Here is a 21927-nt window from a genome sequence, read left to right as displayed (position 1 = left end):
AGTCCTAGGCTGTTTCCATAAGATTATATGGCATGTAGCTAAATCTCATCAACGTTGTTACGACTCAGATTCGATCAGTGAAAAAAGTCGGAATAAAAAGAGCAGAGTTTTATTTTGAGAGAAGAATAGAGGAGTAGACAACAAAACAAGACTAGACAACACAAGCTAAAACAAAACTGACAAAACTGTGCAATAGAGTAGGACGACTCCATAATAGAGAGACTTAAATTCAATCATTTAGTGCTGTGGTTATGTCTGATCTATGGCTCTAAAATCATCTAATATGAAAAAATGAAAGGGCTTTTTTTTTTTTTTTTTAATCAAAGCGTGACCCAGCAAAGACACCTCAGCAGCACAGAAGGTGCTCGTTCATGTTATTAATAGAAGAGAAACATTATTATAACACTGTACAATTACCTTAAAGGGAAGTGATTTTTCACTGCAGGGGCTTATGGGTAAAGAGTGAAGACTGCTGGCAGGGCTGATCTCAGTGCTCTGAAAGAAGAAGAGACGAGGCATCTTACTAAATGATGACATCAAAAAGAATGAACTTTTCAAAAAGACTGTAAATAATATTACGATCATTAAGTTGAATTAGTTGGCCCTGATATTGAACTGTATCTTAAACGGACTGGCCATGTGACTGTCAATATTATTGACAGATAAATATTTTAAATCTTTTATCACGACATGCTGTTTATCAATGTAAATTAAAAAGATCCAAAACATTTTGAAAAGACAGAGTAACTTCAGTGTTGTCTTCTTAATTACAAGTAAAACACTTGCAGACCTGTTAATGCAATATATTGTATTACTGAATACTGGCACATGTATAATCTCTGCACCACACTCCTCTGTAACTGTATCTCCTATGTTGTTGCATCAATCTATAAGGTTACTTACATGTACAGTAATATAGGAAATAATGACCATTACTCAAGAAAAGTATTTTTTATGCTATTTTTCATTACTAGTGGTAAAGGGCAAACCTTTTGGCTCAAAACCTACCTTGGTGTAAAATAATTCAATCTATTTAAATGATTGATTATATTTACATCATTATTCATGTGTATAATGTTTGATTATAGTGTTTCTAATCTACACATGGGGTAAGTATAACTATTAAACAAACTAAGACAATACAGAAAAAAATAAAATAAAATAAATAAATAAATAAATAAATCAGCAAATAATTATGTTACCTGAAATGCTAAGTGAAATATAAATATATATTTAAAAACAGCAAAAACCAATTAATTAATTAATGAAAATGTATTATATAAAAAATATTTAACAATAAAAATTTTAAACAACAACAATAAAAAAAAATTCATTCAAATGATTAAAGTAAAGCACTTAATGATAATTAAATAACTCAACGTTAATAAAAATATTGTTTTACAAATTCCACACACAAACTGTAAATGTAACTAATCAGCTAATTCACGATATAAAACTGTCAATTTTTAGCGCAGAGCTATTTCTAAAACATTAACTTATTTATTCTATTCAAACTGACATGCATGGTTAAAATGTATATGTATAAAATTGTAATAATAAAAATCAACTAGTTTTCTAACAACAACAACAACAACAACAGAAATAATAATAATAATAATAATAATAATATGTAGCTTTTTATCTATTCTACACTAAACTATTATTGCTCTAAAACTCACTGGGAAATCGGGTAGTTTTCCATTATGATTTAATTATAGCATTTAAACAGGGGAGTAGACAGGACTGTCTCTGAGCTCCAGCCTAAAACCCTTCTCTCCTTCACCACGTTACTGCAGCATCTGTCTCATAATAATGTGAGAAGTAGAGCTGCAGACGCAGAGACACTGACAGAGACGCCAAGCACTTTAGTCGGAGTACAGCAGCATGCCGGCAACCTATTGTGCAATAATATGGTTTGCAGACATTTTTGCTGAATAAAAAGAAGCTTCACTGTTAAAGAGGGTGAAAAAAGGAATCTTCACATTTTTAACAAAACTAAATCAAATTAACTTTAAGGGATTAAATAAAAGCTTTGTGATATGCATCTCCATAGAAATGCTATTTTCTAAAACAAAAATCAAAGCTAAAAAAAAAAAAAAGACAAGTAAAACAACCACAACACAAAGAAAAATACAAAAAACATTCTCTGATTCAAAAGCAAAAAAAAGAAAGTATAGCATAGCAAAGCAATGCAAAACAAAACAAAAACAACTTAAACCTAACAAATAAAACAGAATAATAATAATTTTCTGTTATATTTACATACATATCCATAAAAAATATTTTAAAAATGACATAAAAGCAACAATCACCCAAACAAAAAACACTAAGTTGAAGTAACAAATCAAACATATTTTAATAATAACAACCGTGTGGGAGACAAAGTGACAGAATAAAACAAACTTGTAAAAAAATAAAATTAAACAAACTTGTAAGAAATCTAAATAAAATAAACCTGTAATAAAATAAAATAAAACAAACTTGAAATAAAAGAAAACAAAAGAAAAAGAAAAAGAAAAAGAAAGAGAAAAATAGAAAACAAAAGAGAAATGAAAAGTAAAGAAAAAAGAAAAGAAAAGAAGAGAGAAAAGAAAAGAAAAGAAAAGAGAAAAGAAAAGAAAAGGAGAGAAAAGAAAAGAAAAAAGAAAAAAGAAAAGAAAAAAAAGAAAAGTAAAGAAAAGAGAAAAAAGAAAAGAGAGAAAAGAAAAGAGAGAAAAGAAAAGAAAAGAAAAAAGAAAAGAAAAGAAAAGAAAAGAGAAAAAAGAAGAGAAGAAAAGAGAAAAAAGAAGAGAAGAGAAGAGAAGAGAAGAGAAGAGAAGAGAAGAGAAGAGAAGAGAAGAGAAGAGAAGAGAAGAGAAAAAGAAAATCCATTCATTCATTTTCTTTTCGGCTTAGTCCCTTTATTAATCTGGGGTTGCCATAGTGGAATGAACCGCCAACTTATATAGCATATGTTTTTTTTGCAGCGGATGCCCTTTCAGCTGCAACCCATCTCTGGGAAACATCCATACATATTCATTCACACTCATACACTATGGACAACCCACGCGAACTTTGGGAGCAAACTCCACACAGAAACTTCAACTGACCCAGCCGAGGCTCGATCTTCTAGCTGTGAGGCGACAGCACTACCTACTGCACCACTGCGTTGCCAAAATAAAATAAAATAAAATAAAAGGCGACATGGTTACTCAGTGGATAGCTCTTCTTCTGGGTGCTCCGGTTTCCCCCACAGTCCAAACACATGCGATATAGGTGAATTGAATTAACTAGGGAATGAGTGTGAATGAGCGTGTATGGATGTTTCTCAGTACAGGGCTGCAGCTGAAAGGGCATCCGCTATGTAAAACATATGCTGGATAAGTTGGTGAAGAATTCCTCTGAGGTGACCCCTGATGAATAAAGGGACTAAGCTGAAGAAAAATGAATGAATAAAAGATAAAAAAATAAAAAAAACATTTTAAAGGAGCCAATTTATGGCTGTGTGTAGAAGTGGGCCATCATACGCACTTACTCCACTGACAAGAAATAAAAAATACCTAGAAAATGAGAAGACCATAATCAAGTAGTTTGAACGGGTCTATAAATTTTAAACAAGGTACAATATCACAAGCATTACAATGTCATTTTGGTAAATGTTCCACAGCAAACGTGAATGAATTTTAAGTAGCGTTTCATCCTCCATAATTACTAAAGGATTCAAAGACTGGTCTGCCATGTGCTACTTTTGATTAATGTGTTTTCTACAGCTGCATTTTTAGCGCATGGCGAAGACAAGAAAACTGTGATGAAAAGTGCAAACATATTGAGGTAATCAAGAAGGTATAAAAGCAAAGACAAGACAAATGTTTCACTAATTTGATTCGGTGAAAAAAAACTGCTAAACGACAAAACATTACAAGTAGAGCCAAAATGTTGATCTAAAACTGCAAAACAGTTATGTCTGAATTCATACTGTTCAATATTAAAACTAAAATCTCTGCTCTGAATATGAAGCAATTATCAACATGGTTATATATTCACATGGCTACATCTGAACTGTTTTTGCTGGTGGGAAATGCAATAGTTATGTAAATGTACCAGGCAGGACGCACAAGAAAAAAAATTCAACAAAAAGCCAGTTTAATCCACCAAGGATGTCTTGCCAGGTTCTGAATGCAAACAGGCCCTTCAGTACATCGTGTTCAAAGGTATGAAAACCATTAAATTCAACATCATTTGAATTGTTTCATTTCATAAGACCTCAGTGTGTCCACGGACATTAATTTTGATTTTGATTTTGCCTGTAAATGTTTTTTTTTATTCTTAAAGGTTCAGTAGAGGTTAAAAATCACATTGAAAAAAGAAAAAACTAGTTAAACTTTATTCACTCATTCAATTTCCTTTGGCTTAATCCCTTTATTTAATAGGAGTCACCAAAACGGAATGAACCGCTAACTTATCCAGCATATGTTTTAAGCAGTGGATGCCCTTCCAGCGGCAACCCAGCACTGGGAAACATCCATACACTCTTGTATTCACACTAAGCATGGGCTGGTATAAGATTCTGATGGTGCGATAACCTTGGATAAAAATATCATGGTTTTAAGGTATTGTGATTACTGCTCTAAAATACATTCTATTCAAATGCCTGGGTAAAAAAACAAAAAAATAAATTCTGCGATGAACACAATTTATTTTATTTTGAGAAACTTATTTTGGAAAAGTAAACATGTTAAGTAAACGCAGGTTTCAAATCTCCCAGGTTTGCGCGCGCAACTACTTGTGTTTCGTAGATATGTCATCGCAAAACACTGAATGACTCGTTATACAGACAACTCATTTGAAGCACTATGAGTCGACTCTTTTATAGATGAATCAACAGTTTTAAACACTGTACACTTACAGATTTAAGCCTTAGCTGGATATTTCACTTCACTTAGAGCTGTGTTACACACTACACGGAAGGGCATTTTCAAAAACACATAATATGGGCTCTTTAATCATTTACACCTAAATGAATACGCCCCAGCATCCTGGCCAAATTTTCCCACTGGCGTCTGTCCATCATGGTCTCCTAACCATCCCCATATAAATAAATAAGAAAGAAAGAAAGAAAGAAAGAAAGAAAGAAAGAAAGAAAGAAAGAAAGAAAGAAAGAAAGAAAGAAAGAAAGAAAGAAAGAAAGAAAGAAAAGGGCAACGTGTACAATCATTGGTCAAGCCACTGCAAAAGCAGAAGTCATTGTGATTCTTGCTTCACAGTTTACAAACGCTGGAGGAAGATGGCTAATTTGCATGTTAATGAGAAGAGTGAGTAAAGAGGCCAAAGAACTTCCTCTTCAATATTCATGCTCCTCTGTTGTGCTCCGTTCTTTGGACCTTCACTGAAGAAAGTGACTGTTATTGTAAAGGAATGTAAAACAGATCATGCAGCTTCTACTGGGAGGAAAATGAAATGGAAATGTAAGGGTTCTGGTCAATTAACCTAGGGGAGAATGACTATTATTAAGAGCAACGGATAAAACAAACAACGTTTATAGTATTGTGATTACTTTTAAGTAACCAAAAGAAGTGCATGTTACAACCAAAAAAAGACTGTTATTTTAATATTACTGAAATACTGTTGAAACATTCCTGTAATACTGTCATTCGAATTCGTTTAATGTTAAAGTAATAATTCACCCAAAAAATGAAAATGTACTCACTATTTACTCAGTCTCTCTCTCTCTCTCTCTCTCTCTCTCTCTCTCTCTCTCTCTCTCTCTGTGCGAGTGCATGCTGGGAGTGTGTGGACAGATTCGGGTGAGAGTACCTCTCTGTGAGAGTGAAAATTTCTGTTTCTTTACTATCCCTTCCCTTCTAAATTATAGAGCTAGATTAGAGTTGTTGTTTTTTCCCTCCTTTTCTGATCCCTGACATCGGTCAGTGAGCGAGGAGGAGGATGAGTTCAGATGCGAGAGATTTCTCGCGTTTAACACTCAAACATGGGTGTAAATGTATACCTGACGCCCAGGTTTCAGTGGAGGACTGTCTCATCGCTGTTAGTTTGGCGATCGGTGGTACTAATATCAAATCAGCCTCCCGTATGAATAAGGCAATCGTGTTCTTTCTGAGTGAAAGTCAAATGGTAGATAACCTAATTGAATCGGGGCTGATAATCAAAGATGCATTCGTACCGGTTTTGCCTTTGTCAAGTCCATCCAAGAAAGTTGTTTTATCAAACGTACCTCCGTTTGTTAAAAACGAAAAACTAGATCAAATACTCCAGAAGTATGGTAAAATAGTAAGTCCCATCAAAATGATTCCACTTGGATGCAAAAACCCTGACATTAAACATGTGATGTCTTTTCGGCGTCAGACCTTTATGATTTTGAATTCTCCGAATGATCCACTAAATCTGTCAGTGAAACTAAGTATTGATGGTAAAGATTATACAATTTTTATCACCTCAGATTCTATGAAGTGTTTTGTCTGCGGCGGTTTTAATCACGTTAGACAAAGTTGTCCAAATCGAGACAGACCTGTGGCCGCTCCTGCGGCTCCGACTGCAGATGCGGAGAACAGCGAGGAGGCGCTCGGTACAGAGGTTGTTTCGGCGGCCGGGGCTTCAGAACCCCGACCGGGTGAGGCGAATGAGGTGCCGGGCGACCTGCCCGATAACCCGGTGCTAGTCGCCTCTAAAGACGGCCTGGAAGGGGCTCCTGAGGAGGTGGCCGGACCGAGTAATGCTGTACCGCAGGCAGAAACGAGCCTGGAACAGATTTGCTTGGAAAAAGCGTCTGAGATCGATCCACTTTGTTTTGATAAACAAACCGACGCGGATAAAACTGAGAGTGATATAAATGATACATTGGATCAAAGTCAAGATGATATTTCATCTCAAGACTTTGCGGATTTAAATGTACAAATGGATTGTTCTGACAAGGAAGATGAGGATGTTGCAACATTAATGGAACCAAAAATGATGGATTTACGGCCTACTTCTGGAGGTAAGACTAAACTTTATTCAGTTCAGCAGATTAACAACTTTCTTGACTTTACAAAAGGACTTCGCAAACCCAAAATAGAATCTTATTTTCCTGATTTAAAACTGTTTCTGCTGTCTGTTACAATGGCAATGAGAAAAGCATCTATATATGAACTTGACAAACCTAAAAGATATCGTTTGAGAAAACTCATGGGTAATGTTAGAAGTACTTTAAACGGACAAGATTAAAATGAGCATGTCTTGGTTATGGAGGTCTTATTCTAATGGATTGGTATTATTGAAGGCCCTTTTTATACTTATTTTCATGGCACCTTTGAGACTCAGCTCATTAAATATTAATGGAGGTTGTGATGCTATGAAAAGGGCTAGTCTTTTTGATTATATTATGATGAAGAGTGCTGGTGTGGTTTTTCTGCAGGAAACACATACAGATGCTAACAATCAAATACAGTGGTTGAATGAATGGAAAGGGCAGGTGATTTTAAGTCATGGCACGAGTGTTAGTGCAGGAGTGGCTATATTGCTGGCACCTAATTATAAAGAACAACCCTGTAGTGTTTTTGATATAGTTTCTGGTCGCTTGTTAAGAGTTGATGTGACTATTCACGGAATTGATTTCTCCTTTGTTAACGTTTATGCACCCAATATTGGGTCAGATCGTGTCTCTTTTTTTGAAAAACTTAAAATAGCTTTAAGTCACATACCTTTTGACAGGACCATTGTACTAGCTGGTGATTTTAACTGCACTTTGAATCATACATTAGATCGAAACCATGAAGAACCTCACAGTAAATCAGCAGATGTACTTCAGTCCTTGATTATTCATCATAGCCTTGTTGATGTTTGGAGAGAATCTTTTCCCCAGACTAGACAATATACATGGATGAAAGTAAACCGCAACATGGTTTCTGGAGCTAGGTTAGATAGAATTTATGTTCAAAAAAGTAAAAGAAGCCACTTCTATAAGAGTTGTATAGTTCCTACTGCTTTATCTGATCATCACTTCATATCTACAGATATCACCACTGCAGAGAGCACTTCTAAACATGCATATTGGAAGTTTAATAGCAGATTATTATTAGATCACAACTTTGTGCACTCTTTCACTTATTTCTGGGAGATCTGGAGAGAGAAAAAAACACAATATAAGTCCCTGAGTCAATGGTGGGACATTGGCAAAATTCAAATCAAAATGTTTTGCCAGCAGTACACTGGTTATTTTAAAAACTCTCTAGCCAATGAGATGGCACAGCTTGAGCAGGAAATTCTTCAACTTAATTTTGAAGGTGACATTGTTGATTCTGTGGAGACTTTGGAGCGTAACAAATTTCTTTTGCGGAATTTATTGAAAGAAAAAGCTCAAGAAAAACTTGTCCGTGCAAGATTTACGACTTTTAATAATATGGATGCCCCTACATCTTTTTTTTTCGGCATGGAGAAGAAGGTTGTAGATAAGAAGATTTTAAGCTGTTTAAAACGTCCAGATGGAAAAAGGATTATTGATGCTCATGGAATCATTTCACACGCTTTGTCCTTTTATGAGGAATTGTACAGTGCTGAACCATGCAATGAAGAAATGGCTGATGTTCTCCTTCAGGATTTACCACATTTTTCAGATCAAGAGAAATCCATGATGGATAAATTATTGACTTTTGATGAACTCTCTACAGCTGTTCAGGAGATGTCTTCTGGCAAAACTCCAGGACTAGATGGACTTAATACAGAATTTTACAAACAGTTTTGGCCGATTATCGGAGAAGATTTGTTTGCTGTTTTTATAGAGAGCTTAAAAAGGGGCACACTTCCTATGAGCCTTCGCAGAGCTGTAGTCACTCTTTTACCAAAAAAAGGTGATCTTGAAGACATCAGATGCTGGCGTCCAGTCTCCCTACTAGGAGTTGATTACAAGATACTTTCAAAGTGTCTTACGAACAGGATTAAACTTTACATTTCCTCAATAATCCATGCAGATCAATCATACTGCATTCCAAGAAGGTCTATTTTTGATAACATTTTTTTAATTCGGGACTTAATTTCTTTTGCTAAATTACACAATCTCGATGTTGGTTTTCTTTCTTTGGACCAAGAGAAAGCATTTGATCGGGTAGATCATGAATTTCTGTTTAAGTGCCTTAAGGCATTTGGTTTCGGGCCATCTATTATTGCCCATATAAGACTCTTGTACACGGACATACACAGTATGCTAAAAATTAATGGCACTTTAACAAGACCCTTCAGAGTGAGTAGAGGCATACGACAGGGGTGTGGCCTCTCAGGAATTCTGTATGCCATTTCAATTGAACCTTTACTGATTGCACTAAGAAGTAAGTTGAGTGGCATATCAACAGTTTGCTCATCCCCCTTGGAACTAGCAACAACCAAACTCGCTGCTTATGCAGATGATGTGACTGTTATCATCAGATCAACTCAGGATGTCAAGGACCTGAGTGCTACTCTGGAGGTTTATCAAAAAGCCTCCTCCTCTCGAATTAATTGGGAAAAGTGTGCTTCCTATTTGATAGGAGAATGGGACGATAGAGACCATCCAGTACTCCCCCAGAACTGTTTGTGGAGTCGGGAAGGGTTTAAAGTGCTAGGTGTTTTTCTTGGGACTGATCATTATATTCAGAGGAACTGGGATGGTATTTTTGAAAAAGTTGTTGGACGTTTGCAAAGGTGGAAATGGATTCTCCCACAATTATCTTATAGAGGAAGAGTGCTTATAATTAACAACTTGGCAGCTTCTATGTTGTGGCACCGCTTAAATGTACTTGAACCACCAAAAGACTTGCTGCAGCGACTACAGAAGATTTTTGTAGATTTTTTTTGGGATGGATACCATTGGCTTCCCCCTGCAATCCTTTACTTGCCAGTTAATGAGGGGGGCCAAGGAGTAATTGATTTGGTAGCTAAGGTTAAAGCTATGAGGCTAAATGCAGTCCAAAACCTACTCTACTCTGTAGATGCTAGACCTTGGGTGTCTTTTGGTCGGGCTCTGCTCAGGTCTTTTGGTGGTTTTGGCCTTGATAGACATCTGTTTCTGTTGTCTTCTTATGATGGACATTTTTCAACTGATTTAAAATTTTATGCTTCTGTGCTAAACATTTGGAAAGGGTTTAAACTGATTAGACATGAAAACAATCATTTTGGTCTTGAAGAACCACTTTTTAATAACTCACTTTTAGAAGTAAATGTTAGCACATACAATACAATTGTTAAAACTTTTATGGAGAAGAAATTGATCAAAGTTTCTGACTTGATAAATACTTCAACTAAAACTTGGAAGTCAGAGGTTGACATTTGCAGTCAGGCCGGCTTCAGATCTGTTAGAATGGTAAAGCAGCTCATTGGTGGGGTGAAAGCCGCTTTTCCCTCTACACTTCTTCTGTTTGTCAACTGTTTCTTGTCTGGAGGTCCTTCTAAAGTACCTTTTCCTAAGTTATTTGTGTCTCCCAAGTGCTGTGTTGACGATGATTGGAAAGAAAAACTTCTGAAATTTAATAACTTACAAGAAATTGACTTTCAGGTGGCAGGAAAGAGAGATCTCTATCAGATTTGTGTTAAAATAGCTTATTTTGAGCAGATCAAAGACAGAGCTGATACAAAGTGGAGAAGATTTTTAACCATCCCTGCTGAACTTCCTCCCTCTTGGAGGCTTTTTTATAAAGGTCCTCTGCCTAAACGATCTGGAGATTTGCAGTGGAGATTATTACATTGTGCATTGCCCACTAATTCTCACACTTCTAAATTCAACCCAAACGTTTCCCCGTCATGCAACTTCTGTTCCTTGCCGGAATCTGTTGTTCATGCTTTTACTGAGTGCTTCAGATTGGATCCATTATTCACTTTATTAAAAGTCATACTACTGAACTTAGGTTTTGTTTTTACCAAAACACTCTTTGTTTTTGGGTGCAAATACTCAAGAGTGCACAGACAAAAGTGTACGGTAGCAAATTTCACAATTGGACAAGCTAAATTAGCCATCTGGAAATCATGTAGACTAGCTGCTGAGGGGCGAAATGTAAATCTTCTTCAACTTTTCTTAGCTTTGGTGGAATCCAGAATAAGAACAGAACATCGATTCTTTCAAATGACAAATAACTTGCTTGAGTTTGAGTTCAAATGGTGTGTTAATGGGGCCTTAGTGTCAATTTGTGAGGATGGGAAAATAATATTTAATTGGTGATAAATGATTAATTTTTTGTGTAATTATTTATTTTTGTGTATAGCTTATTATTATATATATTTTTTATTTTATTTATGTATATATTTAGATTTTTGTTTTTCCACCTATTTTGTCTCCTGAACATTCTTCAGTGTGACTTTGTGTGAGGTGAAATGTAATTTTTGGTTTTAGATGTTTTAATAAAGTGTGTGTCAAAGTCTCTCTCTCTCTCTCTCTATATATATATATATATATATATATATATATATATATATATATATATATATATATATATATATATATATATATATATATATATATATATATTTATATATCTATATATCTATATATATATATATATATATATATATATATATATATATATATATATATATGTATATATATATATATATATGTATATATATATATATATGTATATATATATATGTATATATATATATATATATGTATATATATATATATATGTATATATATATATGTATATATATATATATATGTATATATATATATATATATATATATATATATGTATATATATATATATATATATATATATATATATATATATATATATATATATATATATATATATATATATATATATTATACATCTTCTGTTGTGTTCAATAATAGAAAGTTGAGCAGATTTTTTCAATATTCATAGACAACTCAAAAAGCAATCTTGTCATGTCACAGCTCAGTGTTTCATTGAGATAGTTTTGACAGTGTATGTTTGGCTCTTTAAGAACCAGTAACTATTTGTATGCTACAGTATATATTTAGAAGAACAAAAAAATTTCAGCAAAATAAATAAAAAATAAAAACCTTTAAAGTTTAGACGTTCTATTATAGATAATATATATATATATATATATATATATATATATATATATATATATATATATATATATATATATATATATATATATATATATATATAAAAGTTGCCTACCTTTTGAGTAAAGGGTGAGTAAATTGACATCAGGTTTTCTTTTTCTGTGGACTATGCCTTTATTAATGTATTAGTTAATGTCAAGACTAACATTATCAAATGCTAAAAACAATTAAACATGAATAAAAATCGCATGATTTTCCTGAATTCTTATACACAAAATGTAATCAAATGAATTCAAAAGTAAATTGAGGACTTTTATTTAAAAATGCTGGTATACTAATGAAAATGCAATAACATTTGTTTTGTAAACACTTTAAAAAAATAAGATGCTTTTCTTAAAGCAGTATCAAGCGGCAACTTCCCGCTCATCTTTGTGAAACCAATACAGTACAGTACAGTAACTGAAACTGCAATTTATCGAAACTACTCTAGTACTGGCTCCAAAATAGAGCAAATTTCTATTAACTCTAACGGTAAATTGGTCAACTTTACAACAACAAAAAAATGTGTTTACAGCCTATTACAAAAAAAGATTTGGTGTAAATAGCTAATATTAACCTTTGTAACAACTGTGGACAGCTAGGTCTTCCTGCTTTGCATCACGTCAGCTGATTCTAGGCACTGATCTCGACATGCTTTTCTTGCTTAGATTTTTTGTCTTGTTTCTAGTCTAAATATCTAAATGTTCTTATATCAAGAATACTATAACATATTGTCTTGTTTTGAGAAATAAAATGCCAATATTAAGTGAGTTTTTCCTTAAAACAAGCAAAATAATCTGCCAATGGGGTAAGTAAATTAATCTTGTTTTTTCTTTTGACGCAAGATTATTTTGCTTGAAAAACTCACTTAATATTGGCATATTATTTCTTATAACAAGACAATGTTTTGCTTATCTAGAAAATTCTTCTTGATTTAGGAATTTTCAGATATTTGGACTAGAAACAAGACAAAAAATCTAAGTATAGAAAAGCATTTTTGCAGTTTTTGCTTTTGTTTTATGTGGCTTTGCAGTCAATTACCTTTTGGAATTATTTCCTACAATAATCAGATAATATGACATGCTGTGCGCTTAATTGTGTTCATAAACCATTCAAGTCGCCTCCATTTCACTGACATTCTTATATAATTGTTAAAAAAATGTATTTGTATTATTTAAGATCATTTATTTATTAATTTTTAATTTTCTTTAGAACTTGTGTACCTGAAACACAGTTGGTTTTCATTGGTGCTAGTTGTTTGGGTTTCTAGAATTTATTAAACTTGCACAGAACTACAATCTCTATGTAAGCTTTTACAGACTGAACAGATCAACAGCATGCTTTTCTACCTCTCACATCCTCGTTTTCATGTTTTCGTGTTGCATTAAGTACGCTGTCGACTCTAACCAAGGTCTACATACAGACTGCATGTGTCTCTTGAAAGTGTGATCTCCTTCCTGGTGCTCTCTCTGAATGATGAGGCACGAAACTGGCAGGGCATGAAGAGCTCTTCTACCTGTTCTAATGCACCCGTGATGAAGGCCATAGCAGCTTCATGAATCAGCTGTCAGGGTGGAACATTACCTCCTGCAGCGTCCGACGTAACCGCAGCAGAAGAGTCTTTACCGCTGTGCAGTCCTGCTGCATCAGCCTGAACGGCAGCGCTTCCAACCCGGGCACAGCTTCATCATCACGGGACAGACAGAGAGACATTGGCCGCTGCTCCCTGGAACAATTAGAACAAAACAAACACTCTGTGAGCAAGATTTTTGGGGGTTTGACACTAGTAATTCAAAAGAAAAATAGATTTTCTGCATATACTGGCAAATGAGTGTGTGCACAATGCAATTTATAAGCATTTAATGCAATATCGATATCAAATCACATTCTCGTCTGATGGGGAATCAAACTGGAATTTAAATGCAAATAACTTCATTTTTAGCTTAAACTTTTTTTTATTATTATTAGAAACGTGTCTTCACTGGACTAAATTTTTTTAAACGTAGGTATACAGTAAGGAGGGTTTTTCCTCTACTACAAAATGGTAAGGTGACCATCTTATCCTTACAATCTGCCTTTGTTGGTGAAAATTACATTATAACACTGTAAGTGATGTAGGCTACTGATATTTTTATACATGTTGTAGAGAGTTTAAAGGTCACAAAGTGTTTTGATTTTTTTAATTTGATGTTTGATGTAAATCTCAATTGAAAAAAGAAGAGAAGGTCTTTTTAAAAAAAAGCAGCGAACGGCGTTTTGTTTGATCACACCTCTGTCAGTAAGAGCTCAATTACATCAAATGAAAATCAAAAAAAGAAGGGCAGGGCATGTCAGATACTAGAGAGCATTTGATGAGAAACGGAAGTATAAGGTGAGGTAAAAGAAAACAATGCTCCATTTAGGTGGAAGTGATAAACTACAAGCTTTACATGCTTATATCAGTTTTATATCTTCTAAACATGGGTTTTGCCATTGTTTTGTACCAAACTACCTTATAGATATCCTTGAATACTAACATACTGATACTAAAATCTAAAAAACGTTTATTCAGCACTTCTTTGTGGAGTACATTTTCTCTAGCTGCATCTAATTCGCACACAAGTGGGAAAACAGAGGTGGATCAAGTGTTCATTTGCAGGGATTCTAAAATAATGTTTTTTTTCTTGTCTTCATGGAGAACTTGAATAAACATTATGTTTGCCTTGTTACTTGTAAAATCAAAAAAAGGCTTAGTTTTTAAAATGTGTCAGTTTTGGAACTTTCCAGGTGCATTTTCTTTTCCAGCATTTTAACTTAACTACAATAAGTTTTTATAGTATTCTAGAGCAGTGGTCCCCAACCATTAGGCTGCGGACCGGTTCCGGTCCGTGGTTCAATTGGAACAGAGTTGCACAGGAAATCATTGGTTAATTTTGTTTTATTTATTATCTGAGTCTGAACGATTTTATATTTTGAAAAAATGGTTTATTGTAAAAAATGACTATTCTTTCGTTTACTCAAGCTTCCAAATTTAACCCACAAGCTAGCAAAATGAGTAAGAACCAGACGTCTTTAAAAAGTTCCTTTGCAAAGGGGAAAAGGCCCAGTGAAGGACCCATGAACTATCAAGGAATGGATCTGCAACCCGTTTGTCAATAAATCAGGTAAATCCACCATGTCTGTGTAAGAAGAAGATCAACTGATGGCGATCACAAATGAATGTTGGGCACCACTGCCCTAGAGTACAGTATAGTATTCTAAGCAAAACATTTTTATGCTATGTTTGCTCCAAGCCCAATAATGAATTAATGTCATTTACTCTCTTAAATTATTCATCTTAAATTTGTCATATTTCATCTTAAATTTATACTAATTTCAATTTCATCCATGTTCACTCATGAAGTGGTAATCTCATTGCATTTGGTTTTCATTTTATGTAAAAGCAAATATATGTTACTTCATTCATTCATGCCTTCCTTCATTTTCTTTTCAGCTTAGTCCCTTTATTAATAGGGGGTCGCCACAGTGGAATGAACCACCAACTTATCCAGCATATTATTGCGCAGCAGATGCCCTTCTAGCTGCAACCTATCTCCGGGAAACATCCATACACACTCATTCACACTCATACAGGACAGCCAATTTAGCTCACCCAATTCACCTGTACCGCATGTCTTTGGACTTAGACTGTGGGGGAAAGCGGAGCACCCGGAGGAGACTCACGCGAACACAGGGAGAACATGCAAACTCCACACAGAAACGCCAACTGACCCAGCCGAGGCTCGAACCAGTGACCTTCTTGCTGTGAGGCGACAGCACTACCTACTGTGCCACTGCATATGTAATTTATCTTATTTTATTTAAACTTTACAGACTTTGTCAAAGCAACTATTATGAAAGCAGCATTACATTTTCAGCACTTTATTAAATATCTGAGCACTTTTCAAATCTTAAAAACCCTAGATTGAAATATAAGCATTTTCAAAGATTTCCTGGATGAAAGACACCGTATGGAATACTTAAATGCCTTCTTAAATTGTTTACTTGGTGTTTTAAGTGCATGTTAGTAACATCTTAAATCCTCTAAACGGCAGTTTAGATTAATCAAAAGTTGTGACTGTCATGCACATCTTGTCAGGGTAGCACAGTTCTGTGATCGGAAATAAATGTCCTCCGAAAGGCCAGTGGGCACTCGAAGACCAAACTACAAACGATATTTATTAAACAGTAGTTTATAGTATTTAATGCAATAAACATTTCAATCACGTTTTCTTCTGACAGTGACTCATTCAGAATTAAAAATTCATTTAACTGACTACACTCTACTGACTACATCCATAAAATGTCTGTGCAGATGAACAGATCAATCATTCGCATAAAGTATGGGATCAAATTAAACTTGATTATGAGTGCTTCTTGAAAAAGACAGCAAGGCAAAGGTTCCGAGAGGAGAAAAGACCCTCTAGAGACACTCCAGAGGACAGTCTTACCCTCTTCATCAGGCTTTTCATTTGGTACAAGTGGATACTAATCTATATATAAACTCAGACTATTACACTGTTAGGAGGTTACAAAGCATTATTTATTCCAACATACTAAGATCTTTAGACTGGATGCCTTGGAGCTTAAATATTGCATAAATATCTAAATATCTACAAGTATTTATTCAACTTAACTTTTAGGAATTTCTTTCTTCTGTTGAACAAAATTATATTATTATAATGTTGGAGAAAAGCAGCCACTGGCACGCATATTAACAAAAATACTGAAGAAATCAAATGGTACCCCCTATAAAATATTAAAATTTAAATAAACAAAATCTGACAATTAAATTACAAAAACTGCGTTGCTTGTCATATTTAGAAATAAAAATAATCAAAAATTTAAATGAGTATTTAGTATCTAAATCTTTTATATTTTTAGCTCCAAATCTTAGCTGTTTTAGCTCATAATCAACCAATTTACTGTAAGTGCTACTCCCACACTCTTCAACACTACCAAGACGACCAATCAAAGAGCTACAATGTAGTTACATTTTAGTGAGGTGCGCATCAGAATCTGCATCAGCCAGGACGAAGAGTAGCAAAAGCCGGATCATCCACATGAAATGGACGCAGAAGTACAGTATAATTAGCCCTAAGGTGCTATATAGAAAAAGATAATAGCACAGATATAGGTGGTACATAGGAGCTATGTAGCACTTACGGTAAAGTGCTTCCCCTATGATTACAGCCACAGAACAACCTTTACTGCTTCAGTTTTTTCCTCAAGCAATATGATCTTCAGGAACTGCCATCTGTTTTTATCTCCATTACACATTGTATTGTCTTTGATAAAAATGCTAGCATGCCTGATCTACTACTGCAGTCTCCAGCTGATGGTCTCTGAGCCTCCACTGCATGCAGAAGGAACATTTGTCCTCCAATACTGATCATGTGCTGCATGATCGTAGACTTACCACATTAAGGCAGAAATAAGAAAAAAAAGTGATGGAGGAAAAAAAAAGCCCACACTCCGCCAAAAAAAAAAAAAAAAAAAAAAAATCAAAATTCAAAATTATGAGTAATTTAAATAATTTTGATCAGATGCTGTTGCAGTTAGAAACAGTATAAACAGTGTAAAACTGTTGCTTTACCCTATTTTTAGAGTTTTAAACATTAGGGTTTCTTGTCAAGTTGTGTTTAAGCATTTGCAAAAAGATAAGATAGATAAATCATTCCAATATGGGGCTAAGCTCATGTGAACTGAAAATTTAAACATTTTAGAAATGTGCTAATTAACTAAATATTGTGTGAAAACAGCATTAATTGTGTTAATGGCTTTGTCACAAAGTGTTAATTAATTAATTATGTGCTAATTGTGTTTAGAGATTTGAAAATGTGACTATAGATTGAACAAATGTAGGTTAGCAATTGAGAAAAACTATATTTTTATGAAAGTGAATGGCACAGGTAACCAAACATAAGTGGAGAAAATAAGCACAAATTCAAAATGAAATAGAGTAACAAGCCATTTTAAGTGGATACTAATCCACATTATAAACATAATTAGAGGTTAAGAGGTTAGGTTTTCTAATCCACTAAGACCTTGACTGAATGACATGATATGTTCATGTAAGAAATCAATTTCAAGGGAATGATATCAGGAGGGAAAACGTGAACCCAAAAATGATGAACACAAAATCAAAGACTTACCACCATGAGTGAAGCAATTCTTTCTTCGAGACAAAATCTCGCCTTCATTTTTAAAAGAACAAAAGCCCACCGTATATCAATACCATATATCAAAGTTATCTTCAAAGGAAGCACAGGGTATTTGGACTGATAGAAATCTCTTATAGAGCTCCACAAAAAAAAAAAAAAAAACCCAGACGAGAGCTCTTGTTAATTACGCCACTTTGATTCTGCTTAACAGAAGGATCACACCACACTTCCAGACTTGTTTTTTATACGTTCGGATCGAATTTAATTCAAGTGCTTGAGAAATAATTAAGTATTTATGCTTTCTAAAAGTACAGCGATAACAGAAGATCAAAAGGAACCTCTAAGTTTTCGATTAGAATTAAGCATTGATTCCTGGGAACCCCTCCAATGATAGAGTCGCGGAGTCTGTAAACACAGTCGGTTTTCTAAACAAACGTCTGACACTTTTGTTGTCGTTTTTCATTACCGCTCTGTTTATTTCAGAGCCTTTGTTTTGAATGTCCTTGGAGTTGCAAGGGGGGAAAAAAAACTAAAGGTGAAATTTCACTTTGCTACTCTATGGCAGGTTACAAGTTTTCCATCTCACCACCTGTCAATTAATATCACCTTCCGAAACATCCTCTCAGAAAAATGGGAATGTGTTTTCTTGTTCCACATTCTATTGAATTGTTAAAAACATACTATCCATCCTGAAGGACACATTCAATTGTTTCTGCTTGGCGAATATGCGAATGATTTTATAAACGGCTTGTGTTGCTAAATGCCTCAGAAAGCAGAGACAGAATCCTGACTTATTCATGATCCTCATGCTGAGACGTGGCATAGGAGAAGAAGAGCTCATTCAACATACTCATTAAAATATTAGAGCCTTTATAACTCAGTGTCTGCACACACAAAATGCCAGAAGCAAAAGCATGCTTTTTTTTCCTTTTTGGCTTTGAAATCTAACTAATGCACCTAGCGCATTCCTCTAATATTGTCTTTTACTATGACACAGTCTACGAATGTATTTATCAAAAGATGACACAAAAAAAATGACTACACATTGATTACAATAGTAGAATTATGGAAACATATTGTTTATATACCTTAAAAGATAAAGAATTCAGAGTGAGCATGGTCAAATCAGTCACAAATGACTGTACATTGCATTTTAACAACTTGTCAGGTGTGTTTTGGAAAGTCTTGTTATTTTGTCGACAAGTCAACTCTTGTCTTCCTGTTGCTAGTGATGCTTCATGATTAAAAAAATAATAATGTTTTGTTTTAAATCAGTGGTTCAAAGAACGTGTCAAATTTGCAGGGTCAAATGATTTCAGTAAACAGAACATTGTTTCACAGATTTTACCTGATCTTGGATCAGTTTTATTGGTTTTATAAATGTTTTAATGAGACATTTTTAAAAATGAAAAGGAATAATGGTAAATTATAGTTAATAGTCTCTTGTTGGCCTGTTTAGCAGAGCCCAATATGGAATAAACCAACATAGGCTCATTATGAAAAAGTAGCTCTATATACGCTTCTGGTGATCGCAAATTATGTAGCCAAAAGTACATATGGCTGCATTTACACAAGAACAGCAGGCGCGAATGGCACTCGCAAGAGAAATTTGAGGAATTAAAAAGTGTCCCATAACTAACTGCTCCTTCTTTCTTTGATAAGTATAAGTCATGTGTCTTGTTCCTTGTTTGTTGTCTTGGTCATGAATTTCCTTTCTGATTGGTTGTGTCTTACAGTTTGGTACATATAGCCCACATGTTGCTTTTGTTTCTGGTCTAGCTTTGCTAGTGTAACCCTAGTGATAGTGAAATTAAACTTTATGGAGCGTGAACCGTTCGATTCAATTGTGTCAGAAAAAATCAGTGTGGAAAAGCACTGGGCTGCAAAAATGTCAAAAATTTACAACCGACCAACTCATTCATGTAGTAATACAACAATAGTAATATAAACAAATTTCTCAATTACTATAGTTTTTTACATATAAGATATGTTACATTACACCACCGATGACTGGGCTAAAATTCAAGATATTTCAAAGTATTTACTTTTATAGTACTCCCACCAGTTCTACACCCACCCACTCATACCGAGCAGGGATCGAACCGGTGATTCCTGCATGGGAATCGTATGCTCTAATGAGGAGGCTATGGGAATGGGGTTTTTGGGCTGCACTCGCCACTGGCCTTCATTACACACTACACTGAAATATGCAGTGTCCTTCATTAAAAGTAGTTGAAAATAATGCACTAATACACTTTAGTATGGTTCAAAAGCTTTTTACTACACTTTAAATCACTATTGTATTTTAGTTGAATTACTTGTGCGTGGGACCGGTGCAGTGCTTTGAAACAGTAGAAATGTATGTAATCGACGCCTAATCTCACAGACTAATACATTTTACTAGGCCACAAGGGTGTTTAAACCTTTAAATCAAAATTAGAAGCAGTCTATATGGCTATAGGCAAAAACTAAGCTTCAGACGTCACTGATTACATGATTATGCCAAAACGAATCAAGCTGTGGTACTCTGCTTCACTGCGAAATGTGTAATTTTTTGATACATGCTTCGAAGCCTCGGTGCACAACGTCACATCATTATGTAACCCTGCTATTTTGGTGAGCTTGTTCTTTTGTTTTGCCATGCCATGCCTCAATTTTGTTTAGTTATAAGTTTAGTTTTGGGGGGTTTGGAACATTGCACTTGGGTTTTTAAACTCCCCTCAGTGGATTGAACCATTACACAACTCTGAATTTCCTTTAGTTCTGGCACCTAAGGCAATAAACATGATTCTAAAACATTTTTCAAAAGAAAAACAAAATGCAATTTTCATGCAATTTCCTGACACATTAAAGCCACAGACCTGGCGTTAAATACCGCCTCTTATTAACAGAACTGTCAGTGTTATTGTTCTCTCTGAAAGGGGATGTTATTTACTTGACAGACATTCTATGTATCAGGTAATTATCTAGATTTAATCATTGATCACAATTTTACATGTCAGGGCTGCTATGATTTGCTTTAACAAGCATTGTGTTTGACTACAATAAGCTAGTAATTTAAAGTTGTGAAGTGGAGCCCACATCATGACAACACTTAGCTGCTGAAAAGAAATGGAGCTGCATTTGTGAATGATTTGGAGCAACTTTACATAGGCAGTGTGTAACACTAAAAGATATGCTCAGAGATTAAAAAAACACTTTATTTTAATGGAGTTTGGTGAAAGAAAGAAAAAGGTTTTCTATTGTTTTCAACAAACAGATTCAGAAATATTTATTGAGCATTATATCATTAGATGAAGGATTGTATGGCAATGGCAGCAAAAACAGATTTGCCTTCACATGAGATATTATACTTTAAAAGAAATTCAAATTTAAATATTTAACCTAAAATTATTATAAAATTTCAAAGTATTACAGATTCAACTGCATTTGATCAAATAAACACAGCCTGGTGAGCATAAAATATTCTGAAGCATATTATAAAATAACTATCATACTGAACCCATAATTTTCCCAACTTTAATCTATGTTACCAATTTCCTTAGAGAAGTCAGTCCTTTTTACACTATACTTCTCCTAGTCGTACATGGCTCTACAGTAATGGCACCAATTGTACAATCAATCAAAGTCTAATGATAAAATACTAGATGAAGTACTAGTTAATCACTCCAAACCTCCACCACAAGCACACACTGAGCAGGACATTTATCAGTG

The 21927-nt window shown here is 34.4% G+C and overlaps 1 protein-coding gene across 11 annotated transcripts in view; it reads right to left on the bottom strand.

Annotated features, from left to right (window-relative positions):
- The window catches only part of ccser1 (coiled-coil serine-rich protein 1), a 149096-nt gene that overhangs the window by 87516 nt on the left and 39653 nt on the right, over positions 1 to 21927 (bottom strand). For 10 of the 11 annotated variants that reach the window (XM_087264857.1, XM_087264864.1, XM_087264854.1 and 7 more), the window contains exons 6-7: positions 13616 to 13757; positions 418 to 495 (exon numbers count right to left, since the gene is read on the bottom strand). In XM_087264857.1, the coding sequence (XP_087120983.1) occupies positions 418 to 495; positions 13616 to 13757 (220 nt within the window). Of the gene's footprint in view, positions 1 to 417; positions 496 to 12449; positions 12709 to 13032; positions 13758 to 21927 lie in introns of those variants that run through there. The other variant, XR_015498065.1, reaches the window with a different exon arrangement.

The sequence above is a fragment of the Danio rerio genome, chromosome 8, assembly GCF_052040795.2.
Source record: "Danio rerio strain M-AB ecotype USA chromosome 8, GRCz13ab, whole genome shotgun sequence".
NCBI classification, from domain to species: domain Eukaryota; kingdom Metazoa; phylum Chordata; class Actinopteri; order Cypriniformes; family Danionidae; genus Danio; species Danio rerio.
This window is presented reverse-complemented; position numbering and strand designations above follow the sequence as displayed.